General features: G+C 34.7%; 3 protein-coding genes across 9 annotated transcripts; all 3 read left to right on the plus strand.

Annotated features, from left to right (window-relative positions):
• The first annotated feature begins 1,074 nt into the window (after window positions 1-1,074).
• LOC140838196 (probable inactive ATP-dependent zinc metalloprotease FTSHI 3, chloroplastic) lies at window positions 1,075-5,852 on the plus strand. The gene is made up of 4 exons (XM_073204327.1): window positions 1,075-2,376; window positions 3,415-3,738; window positions 4,688-4,988; window positions 5,370-5,852. Exons 1-4 carry the CDS (start codon window positions 1,351-1,353, stop codon window positions 5,567-5,569), a joined length of 1,851 nt encoding a protein of 616 aa, XP_073060428.1. The 5' UTR covers window positions 1,075-1,350; the 3' UTR covers window positions 5,570-5,852.
• Window positions 5,853-10,027: 4,175 nt separating this feature from the next.
• LOC140838197 (protein FLX-like 2) lies at window positions 10,028-13,585 on the plus strand. 5 transcript variants are annotated; one of them, XM_073204331.1, is made up of 5 exons: window positions 10,028-10,213; window positions 10,900-11,478; window positions 11,957-12,102; window positions 12,313-12,401; window positions 12,797-13,585. In XM_073204331.1, the coding sequence occupies exons 2-5, from the start codon at window positions 10,919-10,921 to the stop codon at window positions 13,322-13,324; spliced, it is 1,323 nt and encodes a 440-aa protein (XP_073060432.1). In that variant the 5' UTR covers window positions 10,028-10,213; window positions 10,900-10,918; the 3' UTR covers window positions 13,325-13,585. The 5 variants fall into 5 exon arrangements, with proteins under 5 accessions (XP_073060432.1, XP_073060433.1, XP_073060430.1 ...); XM_073204332.1 differs by having other exon boundaries at window positions 10,910-11,478; XM_073204329.1 differs by having other exon boundaries at window positions 10,029-10,213; window positions 10,871-11,478.
• Window positions 13,586-13,791: 206 nt separating this feature from the next.
• Window positions 13,792-17,762, plus strand: LOC140838198 (uncharacterized). Of its 3 annotated transcripts, none has more exons than XM_073204334.1 (8): window positions 13,792-13,944; window positions 14,130-14,278; window positions 14,394-14,527; window positions 15,272-15,431; window positions 15,971-16,096; window positions 16,582-17,097; window positions 17,190-17,366; window positions 17,459-17,761. In XM_073204334.1, exons 1-8 carry the CDS (start codon window positions 13,911-13,913, stop codon window positions 17,630-17,632), a joined length of 1,470 nt encoding a protein of 489 aa, XP_073060435.1. In that variant the 5' UTR covers window positions 13,792-13,910; the 3' UTR covers window positions 17,633-17,761. The 3 variants fall into 3 exon arrangements, with proteins under 3 accessions (XP_073060435.1, XP_073060436.1, XP_073060437.1); XM_073204335.1 differs by having other exon boundaries at window positions 13,913-14,037; XM_073204336.1 differs by lacking the exons at window positions 13,792-13,944; window positions 14,130-14,278; window positions 14,394-14,527 and adding an exon at window positions 14,544-14,797 and having other exon boundaries at window positions 17,459-17,762.
• The last annotated feature ends 94 nt before the right edge of the window (window positions 17,763-17,856 follow it).

The raw sequence follows: 17,856 nt of genomic DNA on the forward strand, positions 1-17,856 counted from the left end.
TGAATATATTATATACACACGTACATTTCAAAATAGAACCAAAATTACTATTTTTCTTTTTAAAAATTTCTAAAATAATTTTTTATCTTTCGAATGTTAAATTAATTTGATAATTAGAAAATTAATTACCATTATTTTGGTAGTTAATATATATATATATATATATATATATATATATATATATATATATATGATAATGATTTTTCAGTATCAGCATAATTACATCAAAAAAATATATATATACCTAAAAAATTTAACATATTATATTTCCGTTAATTACATACGTGAATATCAAATTGACGATTTATATATAATTTAATAATATTATCTATAAATTTCTAATGATAAATTATATAGTGTTTGTTACAATTTTTAAATATTATAATAATTTTATGAATTATATTTACATGACTAAAGTATACCTGTTTTGTATGCATAATTACCTAAACCATTTGCGAATGAGCTACGTGACTATTCAATTTATTATTAGCAAACCAACCCAGAAGTTATTGAAATTTCTTTTTCAAAATTTCATTCAATAATTCCCTTCCCGTTGTAAACAGTAAAAAAAAATAAAAATGAAAATTTACGGTAAAAAATAAAATCTCAAACTCACGAAATATATTGAGACGTATTTCACAAATTGAGAGACCTATTTATAGAAGAGTGAGTCTCATGTGAGACCGTCTTATGGATCTTAATCTGTGAAACGGGTCAAACCTACTCATATTCACAATAAAAAGTAATACTCTTATCATAAAAAATAATACTTTTTCATGGATGATCCAAATAAGATCCGTCTCACAAATACGACTCGTGAGACCGTCTCACACAAATTTTTGTCTTTATAGAATTTCTTTAGAAATAATTAAAAAAATAAATATATTATTACATACACAAAATTTTAATATTTACAACTTTTATTTTCAACATTCAATAATTTCAACTATTATTTTCAAAAAAAAAAAATTATTCAAATTTGTATCTAAACCCATTAATATACCGATATTCTTTCAACTTCCAAGCCCGAGGTTTATTATTAGAAATTAGCATCCAAGTTATTGAAATTTCAATTTCACCCCTAGTAGAATCATCATTTGCAAAACATGGGAAAAATCTTCTGGAAAAAATCCATCTGCCTGCACTGTCCTCTTATCTAAATATGTTATCTTCCCTTCCCAAATCTCGCGAAGAGAGTATCTGCTCAATTTCCGCTAGATTCAAGTTAAGGTATTTTCCCCTTGCAAAGCCACTGTATTCTTTTGTCTCGTCTGCTTTTGGTGAATTCTTGAGGCAAATCTTGGACTGGGGTAATCCTTTAAAGCTAATTGAAACTTTATTCTGTCGAATATGGCATCTTTTCCTCTTGTTTCGAATGATGGGTTCTTGATTACCCAAGAAAAATTGAATCTTTGTGTTGGGAACTTCAAATTGTTGAAGGGGAGTAGAACTCTGTCTTGTTCATTGTCCAAGAATGGCTTTAGTTCTGTCTCTAAGCCTTTTGCGGCATTGAGTTATAGTTATAAGCCTCAGCATAGGTTGTTGTGCGGCAAAAATGGTAGCTTAGTTTTCCAAAAGAAGAAGAATTTTGATACCCAATTGGTTAGAGGAGAAGATACTGAATTTCGAAAGAAGTTTTCATTAAGATTGCGCCATAGGAAACGATTGTCATGGAGAAGATTGGCGAGGGCTTCCATGAAATCTACCTTAAACGACATTCAAACATTCCTGCGAAATAATGTTAAGAGATTGACCCTTTCTACTTCCATACCTATATTACTAGGTTTGTGCTTTTTGTTTCTTAAAATTACATCAATGTCGGCTCCACAAGTTGTTCCATATTCCGACCTGATAGCGAGCCTTCAAAATGGATGTGTGTCCAAGGTTTTGTTTGAGGAGGGTACTCGTCGCATATATTACAATACACAAATGTTGAATTCTAAAGATATTGTAACCGTGGAAGATAGATCACTCTCTCTTGATGAGAATATAGTTGATACTAACGCCAACAGTGATGCTCTTCAAAATAATCTAGAGGAGCAGAATATGCCAGGGACACTGAGAAAATCTCGGAAACCATCCCCTACTTGGCAGTTTTCTACAAGAAAGATTGATCATGATGAAAGCTATCTTCTGGGTTTGATGAGGGAAAAAAGAACAACATATGCCTCTGCGCCTCAGTCGACTCTGATGTCTATGAGGAGTATGTTGATCACAGTGCTCACTTTGTGGATTCCTTTGATTCCTTTAATGTATCTTCTATATCGCCAACTTTCTGCTGCCAATAGTCCAGCCAAAAAAAGAAGACCTAGCAACCAGTTGGTTTGCTTTGAGGATGTGGATGGCGTTGATTCTGCGAAGGTGGAGCTTATGGAGGTTAGAATGTTGAAGCTTCAAACTATACGCAGTATTAAAAATCGTGAATACTCAGATCATAAAATTGTCGTTGAATTCTTAATTACCTAAGAATACTTACAGCTTCATGATTATAAATTGCTATTATAAATATTTTTTACTAACTTTAAAATTTATAACTCTCACCTTATCTCACTCTCGATGCTTCTATGCAATACAATATTATTAAGGAAGAACCATTTAGAGCATCAACCAGTGTATCATGGTTTATTATCATGGTTTATATTTCTCATAGTTCCTTAAACATCCTTTAGAATAACCACCCATGATATTTTATTTATTATTATTTTTCAATTTTTTGAAACACTTGGGTTGTGTTTGGATTGATTATTTCAAATCTGTGAATTTTAAATTTATTAAAATGTAATTTTATTGAATAGATAAATAAGACCATAAACTTGAAATTCATATCTTCCATGTTATACATGGTTTAATGTTAATAAAGATAAATTTAAAGTTTACCCAATAATTGAAACATTTGAAATCAATTATCATTTGTGTGACTAATGTGTAAATAAGGAAAATATGTATTTAAGATCTATTGTTGAATTGTTAAATATAAAATTATAATCAAAATCTATGGATTTGGAATGCATGCATCCAAATGAAACCTTAGTTTATCTGATCAACAGACAACTGATTAAATTCTAGTATTGATTATTGATATGTATTGTATCCCGAACATGTAATAGGTTATGCACGTGTGCTAATTTGGGGCTAAATAATGTGTCCAAAAAGATTTGTAAAGCATTGCTAATACCTGCTAAATAATATTTCGCCGAACTTTTGCATGAATGTTTTTGTTTATTCCAGAGAAGTAAGATGGCATTTTGCGCTTGTTCATGAATATTTCTGTTCATTCCAGAGAAATAAGTTGACATTTGTCTTTTAATCTGTTACTTCATCTGAATTCTATAATTGTTTTGTGATCGCACACAGAAAGTGATTTATAGATGCTTCGTAAATGCTCATTTTACTAATGCTATTATTTTTTCATAGATAGTTTGTTGCCTCCAAGGATCAATAAACTACAGCAAGCTAGGGGCAAGGTTACCTAGGGGCGTGCTTCTTGTAGGTCCTCCAGGAACAGGAAAGACATTACTAGCCCGTGCAGTTGCTGGAGAAGCCAGAGTACCCTTTTTTTCAGTTTCTGCTAGTGAATTTGTGGAGTTATTTGTTGGAAGAGGGGCAGCTCGCATAAGAGATCTTTTCAAAGTTGCAAGGAAGAATGCCCCGTCAATTATTTTCATCGATGAGCTTGACGCGGTTGGTGGGAAACGTGGAAGAAGTTTCAATGACGAAAGAGACCAGACATTGAACCAGGTATTACCTATATAACTATATCTAGCTGCAGGTTTCCTCTTATTTTTTATTATAAAAGAAAATTTATTTGGTTTTCATGTATTGGTGATAATTATTTTGTGACTCTAGACTTACACATGGTTGTTATTGTGGATGTTAACATTAAACATTATTTGAAGTGACTTTAAATGAAATTATTGAAGTATCAATTATAAGTAAGCTCAGAAATCCTGGCTTTGATACTATTATCCACAGGAACTTGCATTCCAAAACCATCTTTTTATAGTGGCATGAAACGAGTTTTGAACACATTCCGGGAGGTAGAAATCAGAAATGAAATTTACCTATTTTATTACTCCATTTGCGGTAGTTAGATAACGATGGAGAAAATGATCACGGTGATACTTCGATTTGAATGCATATGCATGATATCGTTGAATTTTATATAGCATCAATACAGTAAAGAAAAACATCATACAAAAAATCATTTGACTGGTTTAACCATAAAGATCTATATCCACGACAAGCATTGAATATGAAACAACATCCAGATAGCGGAGAGAGAAAGTGACACCACATGATTTTTGTGGTTTGACCATAAAAATGTGTCCCCGCGACACAATGGCCAGAGGGCTAAAACTCTTATGAATATCTCTTAATTTAGAATACAACCATCACCCGTTTTTATGGTGAAACTGTGAATTTAAAAATATAGTGAGATAAATATGGTAATCAACATTTCTCAAAACTAAATCACCATAACCTCATACCAAAGATACATCATAATCTTAATAGTATTAAATCCGATTCTTGATTATTTGTTTTACCAATAATTTATTAGAGTTGCTTGGTACATGTGCTTTTACAATTGATATTTAACTAACTTTCCAATTGATACATTTCTTCATATGGATTATGTTATGATATGCTCTGCCTGAACTACCCCTAATTTCATGTGCTGCCTTTCTAGTTGCTGACAGAAATGGATGGCTTTGAGTCGGATATAAATGTAGTTGTCATTGCCGCAACAAATAGACCAGAAGCATTAGATCCAGCCCTTTGTCGACCTGGTCGGTTCTCAAGAAAAGTATATGTTGGGGAACCCGATGAAGATGGAAGGAAAAAGATTCTGGCTATACATTTGAGAGGAATCCCCCTTGACGAGGACAAACACCTTATTTCCAACCTAGTTGCATCTCTTACCCAAGGATTTGTCGGGGCTGATCTTGCAAATATCGTCAATGAGGCTGCGCTGCTCGCTGCTCGCAGAGGTTAGACAGACTTTATGTTCAAATTTACAAGGGTTTTCTATCTTAATGCATTTTGAGAACTGCCTCTTCCATTCGGTGACATGAGATTCCTTTGGTTTATATTTGCCATTAAAATTATGGCACTGCAATTTAAATTTCAGAGTAAGTTGCTCCTTCACTCTAGAGCTACCGAATAAAAGAATAGCTTGACACTATGAAAGCCACTGAGAATACTCTATAATACAGAAAGATGAAACCACCTGCATATTAAAAAATTAGCAAACCAAGATTTTACTAGCAGTTGCACACTGGGCACTGGTTAATCGATTTTTTTTTCAATCTCTGATTGAGTCCATTTGCTTCATTTTATATTTAAACATCATATAATACTGATTTTCGCAGGCGCTGAAAGTGTATCAAGGGAAGATATAATGGAAGCTATAGAGAGAGCAAAATATGGGATAAATGAGAAGCAACGGAATCCCAACACAATAAGAAGGGAACTTGTAAGGCTGTTTCCGTGGATGCCTTCTCTTATGGGTAGAAATGATACGGGACAAGATGGAACACAAGGTCCTCTTGGCTATCAAACTCTCGCATGATTAGACGAGAAAATAAGGTTCCTATTCTATAGACAGGGGAATCATTGACTGGTCACTCATTTTTTGGAACATGAATATGTAGTACCAGCAGTTTTGTTGCCACTGCTTAGTGTGTGATTTTGACGTTTCTGTTGTTTATTTTGATTCTGCAGCACAAAGTTCTAAATTTCTTGGAATATTTTCTTTCCTTGTTTGTTTAGGATTTAGCTTGTAAGTTTTGCTGAATAAATTGTCTGGACGAAATAATATTGGACTGTGATACATGAAAATCTTTAACCGATTTTCAATCATACAATAGTTTAAAAGTCATGATATAATTCTTGCGATTAACATAAACTTGCATAATGTTGGGGACAGTTGATCGCCCAACGGTTATGATTGTTGAACTCATCTGTGAGTCATTCACTCGCGAATCTAGATTCGTCTAGATAGCCGAACTTGCATTGTACAAAGATGATATGCCTATGGTCATCTGCAAAAAATTTCTTCTGTTACTAGGCGGTGTCTGTATGTATCTGCTTGACGACTTGCATTATAGCGGACAAGGTAATTTGCAGTTCTTGCAAGATCTCCATAAATTAGCTGGTTTGGGTAATCAGACATGTTAACTAAACAAGTTGCAGCAATCTTTTAAATGTGAATGGCAACAAGTCATTTTCAGTATATGCACTTTCATCCTAATTCTTCTCTCACCACTTTATGCTTCAAATGTTGGGTTTTTTCGTTGGTGTCACACTGATTTTATATTGCTGCCATCGCCATCTAAATGTAACATATTTATCCATTTGACCAACATGTCATATAAAAATATGAGATTGTTTTTAAAAAATAAGTACATCCCACGAGATATCATAAAAATTCGACCCAATTAAATAATCAAATCTAATATTTATTCCAAAACTTTAAAAATACCGGAAAAGTATCTAAATTTTTTTGTTGCTTGGACCTCATGAATTAAAATATCATAGTATATCAAATCAACTATTCAATTTAAGATGAACTTTTAAATATCTCAAAATTTGAAATAAAATAATGGCAAATAAATGAAATGAAATGCTGTAACCTCGTACGGAATGTCCAAGGTGTCCCCCACCTGGCTGTATGATCTGACTATGAAAAAACAATAGCAGAATGAAACGCAAACTCATTCCCAAAAATGGTGCACTCCGCTGTTGTTTCTTTCGCTGTCCCTTCCCAAAAGGACTCTGATCTTTAGTTTACCTTTTCTGTTTCAATGCTGTAAAGTAGAGTCGAAAATCTCCATTTCTCGCAGATATTTTCTTGGTCTGCTTAAGTTTGGTTAAATGTTGGTTTGTCTGAAATTTGCTTGGCCGTAAAAAGAAATAAAAAACAAAAGAAAAAGAGTCCCATAATGCTTATTCTGAGGAAAATGCTTGAACACGATTCATTATTGATATTCCTTGATCCGGTGGGCAAAAAAAAATATTATTTTTCAGTGAAGAAAAGGTCATTTTCTTCTCGTATTTCACCCAACTTCAAATCAGGAATCGAAGCAGCATTTTTTGCAAGTTCCAGAGCTATTGGAATCCCTCAGCGGTGGTACAATCTAACAACAGATCTTCCAGTAAAACCATCTCCCCCTCTGCATCCAAAGACTTCTGAACTGGTGAAACCTGAAGATCTATCTATTGATCAAGCAAGAAGCTTCAAATGACAAATTTATAGACATCCTAGAAGAAGTTCTTGATGTTTATAGCCTTTGGCGCCCAACACTCTAATCAGGTTAGGTGCCTCAGGGCAAATCTTGGATTTTAGTCCAGTGGGATGACCTGATATTTAAGGTTATCTTATTCAATTACTTTATTTCGTCTAACTTGTTAAGGACAATGTTTTGCTTGAATTCAAAACCAAAAGATTGGAAAAAGTACTTGATACTCCTGCAAGAATCTACAACAAATATGAAGGGGTTAGCTCAGTTGGATCGCATAAACCAGACATAACTGTTCCTCAAGTTTGGATGCACAGCAAGGTGTCAAGAATGGAATAACTGAAAACTGGAGCTGGTCAATGGGGGAGTTCACTTGCTTTTAACTCTTCAGAAACTCGATTCAAGCTCTCTTTTGCAGGTCTGTGTATAAAACTGCAGCTGGCTCGGAACTTTGCCGGCCTGTTCAAAGGTCACCAATAGAAGGATTCTATATAGCTGGTGCTTTATCATTGTCTAGTTTATGTCTGAAACACATACACCAGCTATTCCAATAATCTCATACACGTATACAAGCTACACTAATAATGCTTAGTTTTAGAATATGCAACGATGTCAAATCTAAGAGAAGTTTTGTCGAAACACGTGTTACAGGAAAGATCCATTCCACTTAAAAATTAACCAGATCTTACACTCTATCTTTATGGATCATAAATTACAGGATTATGAACAGCTTCTGGCTGCGAGGGTACCGATAAATTTGGCTGAGCCAAGCGATGTCTAATATTCAGGCTCTGACGCTGTCTAACGTTCAGGCTTTGTTGCAAAATGAGCAAAAAATTTAGAAAATCAATATGAAAAAATACAAGCTTGGATTTTATTCTATATATATATGGATAAATTTAGAAAATCATTATGAAAAAATACAAGCTTGGATTTTATTCTATATATATATATATACGTAGATACAAGTTGGTAAACAACATATGACATTGATTAAGCTTCAAGAGGAGAATAAAGTCCAGTATATGTGATGCTCCCAAAATTTGCTCCTCCATGTTGGTGCTCCAATCAATCCATCTTCGCCTGAGAACCATGAAACTACTGGTTAGCGGGAGCCGAGATTTGTCTCGGCTTGTCTCTCCGATGCTTGAGTTATTTTAGGGGTATCAATTGCTTTTAGCATGATGACATGGCACATGATATGTGTCAAATAATTATTTTAGGGGTATCAATATGAATTCAAACAATCATGAGTTGTGTGAAACTGTTAGTAAAAAACAAGGTTCTAAAAAACGTGAAGCGTCTGGAAGTGAGGATGTCGAGCTCCAAATTTTTTTATCTTTAGTGTAATTGTAATTATCTCAAACCAATAAATAAATAAAATAATACATAAATATGATAAATTTAAATTTGATGCATTAATTCTCATATTTATAAAAGCATAAAAATCTTAAAATTACAATATTTATTTGTTTTTTGCAACTAGACCACATTAAAAACGTTAAATATTTATCAAATTATTATCAGACACGCTTAATCATAATTAAAATTAAAAAATATATATCTAAATTATAAACTTAATTTATTATTTTAAAATAAAAAGACATACCTTCAAAATAAAATAATTAAAAATAAACATATGCGATTAATTGTGTTTAAGCACGCTTAATTAAAGACAGTAATTATGCTTAATTTGGTCAAAATACGGTTTGACCGTTTTTTCTCGCTTTTCTCCGAAGCGCGCGTTTTTGTCGAGCTTCAAGCTTAAGCGGACTTTTTAGAACAATGATAAAAAAACAATCATATATGTGCAAAAAAGAAATAAAATACACCGTCAATGTGAGTTTAACATATTTGGAAAAATATTTTGGTGATATTGAAGCATTTGATGAGTATGATTTATCATATTATTGATTATCCCACTTGATTTTACTTTATTATGTATGTATTTAAATTATTGTATTTCAAATTGAATTTGTAGTGAAAAATAAACTATGAATCTAATTGAATTTAATAAAAATAATTAAACTTAATAGCAATTTAGATTAGGGGTAGATTTAATTTTTTTAGTTAGATCACGTATCAATTTGTCAATTAACAAATATGTCGTGTGCCAAATATTTTTTTAAATTCTGCAATGAAATTTGGTCTTGCATTGACTTAGTTTTTCAAATGAGCTCTTAATTATATCAACTTTCAATTACATCATGAGTAGGTCTCATGTGAGACCGTCTCACGGATCTCAATCTGTGAGACGGGTCAACCCTACCCATATTCACCATAAAAAGTAGTACTCTTAGCATAAAAAGCAATACTATTTCATAGATTACCCAAATAAAGATCCGTCTCACAAAATTTGACCCGTGAGACCGTCTCACACAAGTTTTTGCCTTACATCATTTGAGCCATTTTACAATAACACACAAACATGTTAAATCGAGTCAAATGAGAGGGATTAGAATAATATAGAATTTTACCGGAATTTATCGAGATGGATTAGAATAATATAGAATTTTATCGAAATTTATCGAGTACAATAAATCAGAATCATATAAAATTTACTAGAATTTATCGAATTCAATATATCTAAATAGAATTTGCATATGTTTAATATAATTGAGTGAGTTTGAATATAAATGTAGACATAACTTGATCTATTCCACATATATGTATGATACAACATAATTTTTACCTTGAAATTATGGACCAATGTCCAATTTTTTTAGGAGAAAATTTACGTTCAAATTAGAAAATGAATTCTTACAGACCTAATTGTCCACAACAGTGGTAGGCGCTAACATCTTATATAAATCCACGCCGCACTCAGCTCTTCACATTTTCCAGATTTTACTGATACAAAATGCATCTTCTTTCTTGCCGGGGTTTAATTTTGGTATTTGAAGACTAATTCTCCGCTGGATAGCTGCTTTGGTTTTGGCTTTCGCTCCCAATCTGTCAATTCACTATCCGATCGGGTAGAAACCCTATTCGCCTAAATTATCGTGTGTTTACCTTTGCCATTCGTGCAGTTATTGTTTTATATTCAGCTCTGCGTCGTTTTGATATGTTTTTTTTTAAAATAAAAAATTACCTTGCGATTTGAGAGTTAGGCGTGTATATTAGCTTCGGGTTTCTTTTGGTTTTTTAATTCTATAGTAACTTTAGCTATTATGTGTGGATGGTATTTTTTTGGATATTGTTTGGATGGAAATTTGATATGTTTGGTTCTTTAGATATTTGTGAAACTGAGGAATTGATGCAAATCAGTAACAGTTTAACTTGAGTCCAGAGTCAAAAATATTGTAACAAATTGTTTAAGAAGCTTGAGTCCATAGTCAAGAATATTATAACATTGTTTAAGAAGGCTTCAATGTTGAAACAATTAATCTGTTAATATCCATAAATCTAGTTCTTGACCAGGTTAATGTAGTTTCCCTTAAATATTCGGAGTTTTTGCATGCTGGTCATTAAACATAATATGAGGCATCAACCTAAGGACCGCACCTGTTGAGGCTCAGACTCCCCACTTAAACCCATTTCACACCCCCATTACCCTCGACATAGGTTTTAGGTCTGTGATGCTTGTATCGGATGAGTATATGGTTTGTTTAAAAATGTATCTCTATATGTAGTGTTAAGTGGTTGTTCATGTGATAAAAAGTCAAGTTTAGCAGCTCATTATGTCAAGCCAAGGTAGAGTCCTTCCTCCTCACCTTCGTCGTCCAGTGCCTGGCCCTGGTGCATTGTATCCCGATCCTTATAGTTCGACATTTCCTCCACCAACTCCTGGTTTCCCTCCTTTCGAAATGTTACCGCCTCCTGAGGTAATGGAACACAAGCTTTCTGCACAACATATTGAGATAGAGAAACTTGCTACAGAAAATCAGAGGCTTGCGGCTACTCATGGATCTCTAAGACAAGATCTCGCTACGGCCCAGCATGACCTGCAATTAGTACATTCTCACATTGCAGACATTAAATCTGAGAAGGAACATCAGACAAGAGGAATTATGGATAAAATTTCAATGATGGAGGCTGAACTTGAAAGTTCAAAGCGCATTAAGCTGGAGTTGCAGCAATCAAGGGCTGAGGCTCAGAACTTAGTAGCTGTGAGGAAGGAGTTGTTTGCCAAGGCGCAGCAGCTTACTCGTGATCTTCAGATGGCTCACTCTGAGGCACAACAGATTCCTGTTCTGATGTCCGAGCTTGACAGTGTGAGACAGGAGTATCAGCATTACAGGTATCCTTTTCTTTTCTTTTGGTTGAAATAAAAGATTCAAAATTATTGGATCTTGAACAAGAGAACAGGAGACACCACAAAATTTAGCTTGTATTTATGACAAAATGTCAAGAGGGTCAAACCTTTTTTATATCTCTTAATTTGGATTGAAATTATTAGATGCTGGATGATAATATAGTAAGATAAATATGGCAGATCTATATATTTATATATTCCTAACAAAACTGCATTTGAGGTTTGAAAATTATTGGGAAAATTTCCAAGACGTGAAGAGAAAACAAATGTCTTGGTTGTGCTGAGTTTAACCAGCATTCACATTTTCTACATATATTCATTCTGATTACTTCCCCTTTCTAGATTCCTCGAAGAGACAACATGAGTTAAATTATTACATTTTTCGACTTTGTTTTCGTGATTTTTTTCTAGTTTCGATTTGGTATTGCAGATATTACTTCTAATTGTGGTCGAATTTGTACAGGGCTACCTATGACTATGAGAAGAAATTATACCATGATCATCTGGAATCTCTTCAAGTGATGGAGAAGAACAATGCTTCAATGACAAGAGAGGTGGAAAAGCTTAGAACAGAGTTATCTAACTCCACAAACTTCGATCCTAGAACAGGCATAGTCATTTTCAGATTTTTCCTTTTCAATATATGTGTGCTGATTCAGGGGAGACCTATGAATATTGAGGACGAGACTAGACCTTTTAAAAAAAATATAAATAAAATTTGAACTTGTTTCCCAGACTTCCTTACTTTGTTTTCCCTGAGACCCTGACCAATGTTCTCTTCAGATTTTTGGGAGCTCATGTATTACCATGATATCGCAGGTGGGTCACATGGTGGTTCTTCTGGATACGCTGGAAGTGTTCCTGTGGCGAACTATAACCCTACCCAAAATGCCTATGGTGCTACTCAGGTATAAGTTAGCGATTTTGAACCATTTGATTAATAGTAGCTCGACTAGAATAAAAATGGAGATCCGATATCATATCATACTCTTTGAAAGCAGAAATTGACAATTTTTAAACCATTCGACTACAGTACGCCATCACTGGACGAAGAAAGCAGGATTGTACCTCGCTAATAATGAAATTGTGATCCCTATCATGTATTGGTGTCTATTTTACCTTCAGATTATCTCATTGTGTATAAAATAATTCATATTCTTTCAAATTATAGATGTATAAATTTCACATCCTTGTCTATAAAGTAGAAAAAAATTCTGTTTTTTCTTAGCCTTTAAGGTTTTTGTTCATTTGGTGTTTTAGTATTGACTTCGATCTTTGATTGTTTGCTTTTTTATTGCAACAGGGCCAAAGTCCGTTTTTGGGAGGGGTTAGTGGGGCTGGTGCTGCCAGTGCTGCTGGCGGGGGAGTTGTTAACTACGATCCTTACAGAGGTCACACTGGAGCTGTAGCTGGTTATGATACCCAAATAGGCAACACTGGTGCTGGTTATGACGCCCTTAGAGGACCAGCCGGATCTGCTTACAATGCTCAGAGAGGAACAGCCGAACCTAGTTACGATGCGCAGAGATATACATCTGGACCTAGTTACGATGCTCATAGATGGCCATCAGGACCCGGATACGATGCTCAAAGAGGACCAGCTGGAGCTGTTTATGATACCCAAAGAGGACTGGCTGGGCCCAGTTTTGGTGTGCAAAGCGGAGTTAATTATGATATGCAGAAAGTCCCTGGCCACGATGCATCATCAAGAGCTACTACCGGGTCTCAAGGGCAGGTACCTACGAACAATAATGCATCTGCTACACCGAGTGCGAGGGGTGGATCCGAGAATGATCCGGTGCCACGAAATGGAAACCCTGCTCGAATATGAACTCAAAACCTCTTCTATCTGAGCAATTCATCTGTCCTTTTGTGGATGGGATGGCGAAGTTCAGAGGGAAGCCCAACCATATCTGCTTGAGATTCTGTTGAATTTATTTGGTTTATTTTCATGAGTGTGGTACGAACGAAATTGTGTTGGTTTCTTTTTCCGACACCGAAACCGCTTCTACTATGTATTATTTGTGTTAAAAAACGTGTGCAGGTAATAAGCATCGAGTTACTAAACAAGAATTGAATTTATTACTTGAAATATTACCATCTTCAGTGGCAAATCCAAATGTTTACAATTTTTTTATCCATTTTTTTTTAATAGGAGTCCTATTAATATTTTCAAGCATATATTTAATTTTTAAAAAATTATTCAACTTGAAACTTATTATTTTGAATTTGAATCTTGTCGAGATTAAAATTCCAACGTCAAACTAAAATATTTATACCAAGTCTTGAAAAATACTGTGCACAAAATTGGGCCGACCCAAAACCCACATACGAACCAATATTGTGACCCGACCCAAATAGCAAAACAAATTTAAATCCTAGTTTCCCGGCACAGCGCCATTATCCCCGTTCCCATCATGGAAAACGAGTCGCTTCAGCGTCAATCCGAAGGTAAAACAAAAACATTAGTGAATTCAAGTATGAATAGTTTCCTATGGGGAGCTAGGGATTTTTTCATGATATTCATAGATAGGAGATAACTCGGTAAATTCATAGCCAGAAGTTTCATCCTCCCGTTTTCATTTTCTAGGGTTTTGCTCTGATTATGCATTCTTAGTTTAAGAAATTTGTCACAGAATACGAGCCTTTCCCATTGAAAGACATGGAATCAGTGGTGGCTACAGTGACCGGATACCACGGCTCTGAGAGATTCAATCTTATTAAACTGATAGCTTTGACCGGTGCTAGTTACGTTGGCAATATGAGTCGATCTATCACGCATTTGGTAGGATTCGAATCCATTGTATTTATGAAATTTGATGTAGTCAATGACTGCTGTGAGGTTGAGTTAGATTTGTGTCTTTTTTATATTATAACAATTGAGTACTTGTGCATCATAGGTGTGCTGGAAATTTGAAGGAAGAAAATACGAGCTTGCAAAGAAGTTTAAGACGGTGATAGTTAGTCATCGCTGGATTGAAGAATGTGTAAAGAAAGGGCGCCGAGTTTCGGAGACTCCATATACCTTTCAGAGGTATGGCTTTTTCTGAAGATTGGAGATTATGTTAGATTTATGATTGTTGTTGCATTGGTTCTTTCATTTAATGTTTTTGCAGCTACTATTTATTTAATTTGAAGTAGAATATATCTAAGCTGACAGGTGTTTCTGGTGAAAAACTGTGAATTATGCACTTTTGCTGTATATTTATGCAAGTTGTTGAACATCTAAGGACGGACAGCAATTTGTTGAAGGTGATATGAATGGACCAAATGGCCAAGGACCAATTTGTTCTGTAATATCGAGGTAGCTGACACGGATATCTAAGCTCCATGATCAGCTAATGGTTCACTAACTTTTTTGATGGATGTTGTTTATGCTTTCGTTTGCCATTGGATTTTAAATTTATTTACATAAAATACTAATAAGGAAGCCGTTGAAGTTAAGCATTTTGAAAAAATAAGTATTTCAATGATTATGCATAGTCACAATGACTATAGATTTGTAGATATATCATCACGTTATAATGTCGGCAATTTGAAAATTTGAGTACTTCCTAACTTGTTATAATTTCATGTAACAGTTTTTTATAGTTTCCTACCTGCCTGGCATTTAATTGGATAGTCATGATGAATATTAGTTAGCTTGTTTTGTGCCCTGATATGAACAACAAATGGAATGAACTGCATCTAACTATTGTTTGGAGTCTTATTAAGGATGATTTTTTTATACTTGTTTTTTACCCTAATATGAACAACACATGCCTGATTTTTTTTATAGTGGGCAAGAGGTAGGAACACTGTGTTCCAACATCTCATTAAGGATTAAGCAAGCTCGTGTTCAATCAAAAGTAAGAGAAACCTCAAAAGTGCCTTTGCTTGAAGTTGAAGATGAAGAGGCTAATGTTGATCCATGGGCGGGCTTCAACTTTTCAAATGAGGTTTGCCATCTGATATTTATTTCTTATAGATCTTGCTTCTTTTTTTCAAAAAAAAAAAATCGAGGTTTCATTTATGTCTCTCTATTTTATTTCATGGATTGTAAAACTGAAGCTGATATACTCATTAGTAATCCAAGTATACAGAATACATGCTTTATTCCTGCAGAATATATTAGGGTTTTTGAAGAACCAATTTATATTGCTTTTTAGTTGACTATATTCAGAAAAAGTAGATTATTACACTTTAAAAGAAAAGCAAATTATCACCTGAAGCATTAAAGACAGCCCTTCATGTCTTATCCTATTGATGTACGCACGATATGATGAAATCTTGGGGTAATGCCTTTTCTTTGGCAACTCACCAATTCTCTCACAGATGGTTTCTATTTGCTACACCTTTGGCTACACTTTGATGGTAGTTATGAGGTTTGTTGCTGTTTCAAATTCTTTATGATTCCTCTGTATCATATAGATATTTGCTGCCTTGTTAGCATTATTTTATGTTAACTTAGTAATAATCTTTACCCATGCTGATGCAGTACAACCATGGTTCTATCAGACCAAGTGGGAACTGGAAAACAACTGAAAAAATTTCAAGAAAGGACAGTCCTGGAAGCAGCAATTGTCAACTTGAGGCTGTCAATTCTGAGCCCATGGTTATAGAAGTATGGAAACATGCATACAATTTTTGGTTTATTTGGTTACTTAAAAGAGCAGCCGAAGGCTGTTTTCTCCTGCCTAAATTAGCTTGAAAAGTTACACCCAGTGATGAGGAATGCATTCCATTTAGGAAAAATAATATGCTTCTTCCCTTTTCACCATACAGATCATGGAAGTCTAATTTTTCTTTGAACTACTGATTGCTCGGGTAGTGCCAGGCTATTTTTCCTGCAGTGGCAATCAAATTTTATGTTTCTGTTTCACATTGACTTTCATACCTCTATTATGTCATTTGGGCCTTGTATATTATATTATTATTGTATTTTTTCACCAATCATCTTTAGCTTGTTATGATTAAAGTTTATCCGCGTTTCCTCCTGAGTATGCCACCTGACAAGTTATTAAAATCTGTCCATACTATTTTAATGGTTTATTTCATAAATAGAACGAGTAACCAAGTGCTTCTGAGCCTACACATTTCTTCTTACAGAGAAAACGGAACTCCACTCCAACAAAACCACATTGCAGAGGTAGGAGGCTAGTTAAAAAGCAAATCACCATGGTGGACTTGGCATCAACTTCAAAGTTCGAGCGAGAGTTTCAGTTGGTGAAAGTGCTTCCGGAAGAAAATATCAGTGAAATTCGGTTTGACAGGTCAAAGGTTGACACACACCAAAATGCTTCTACCAAGCACACATCTGACATAACATGCCCTAGAAATCGGCTGAGTAATAATGATTCTATAGATGTAGAAGAGATTGAGGTTGTGAATATTGACAATGAGAACGATTATGTTCGTGGTGTCCCATGTTTGCTCAAACCTCCAGAAGAAAGTCTTGAAGTAGCTCTAGATGATCATTTTGACAATCATTGTGGTATGACACAGCCTATGCCAACAGAGTTGTCGTGTGTCATATGTTGGACCGATTTCAGTCCCACCCGAGGAGTGCTGCCATGCGGCCATCGTTTTTGTTTCTCATGCATACAGAACTGGGCAGATCAGCTGGTGAGCACGTGCCATTCCGTGATAATTACTATCTAGTGTGTATATGTTTGATTTGAGTTCTTCTTGATACTAACTGTTATTATTCTTTGCAGGCTTCCAAAAAGAAGCCCTCCACATGCCCTCTGTGTAAGGCTGACTTCATATGCATCACCAAAGTGGAAGACGCCCTCTTTTCAGACCAGAAAATATATTCGCAGACAATCCTGAACGACAACTCAAAAAATGATGTATACATCCTTCCTGATGAGTCAGACCATCTCCCTAACAATGTATGTGTTTCGCTTTCCTCATTCCATATTATTCTGTTATCGGTCTATTCTCAAGCTCATCGAGGTATTTGTTATTCTTTGATGTTGTGTAGCCATCGGCACATGTTTGTTTTCGATGCTCCAGTAGAGAACCTGTGGACCTTCTCGTTCTCTGTCATTACTGCAAAATTCGAGTTGTTCATTCTTACTGCCTCGATCCACCTTTGTTTCCGTGGATATGCTTCCAATGCAAAGATCTCCAAATGATCTATCTTCATAACCGATAGTTCACTTCGACTGTCTTTTATGTAGAGCATGTTGTACACTATTCGATCATTTGCATCCCATTTGCACAAGGATGAGTTCGTAAAAATAACTCAAGCTGTAATCATATTTCAAAGATATAATCTATTGACTTTGTTTTATCAATTTGTTGGAAGTTTATGGCTTCAGTTGACTTAAGAACTGTGATAATGAGCACAGTTGCATGCAAGGGCAATCTCCGAACACA

The sequence above is a fragment of the Primulina eburnea genome, chromosome 8, assembly GCF_022965805.1.
Source record: "Primulina eburnea isolate SZY01 chromosome 8, ASM2296580v1, whole genome shotgun sequence".
NCBI classification, from domain to species: domain Eukaryota; kingdom Viridiplantae; phylum Streptophyta; class Magnoliopsida; order Lamiales; family Gesneriaceae; genus Primulina; species Primulina eburnea.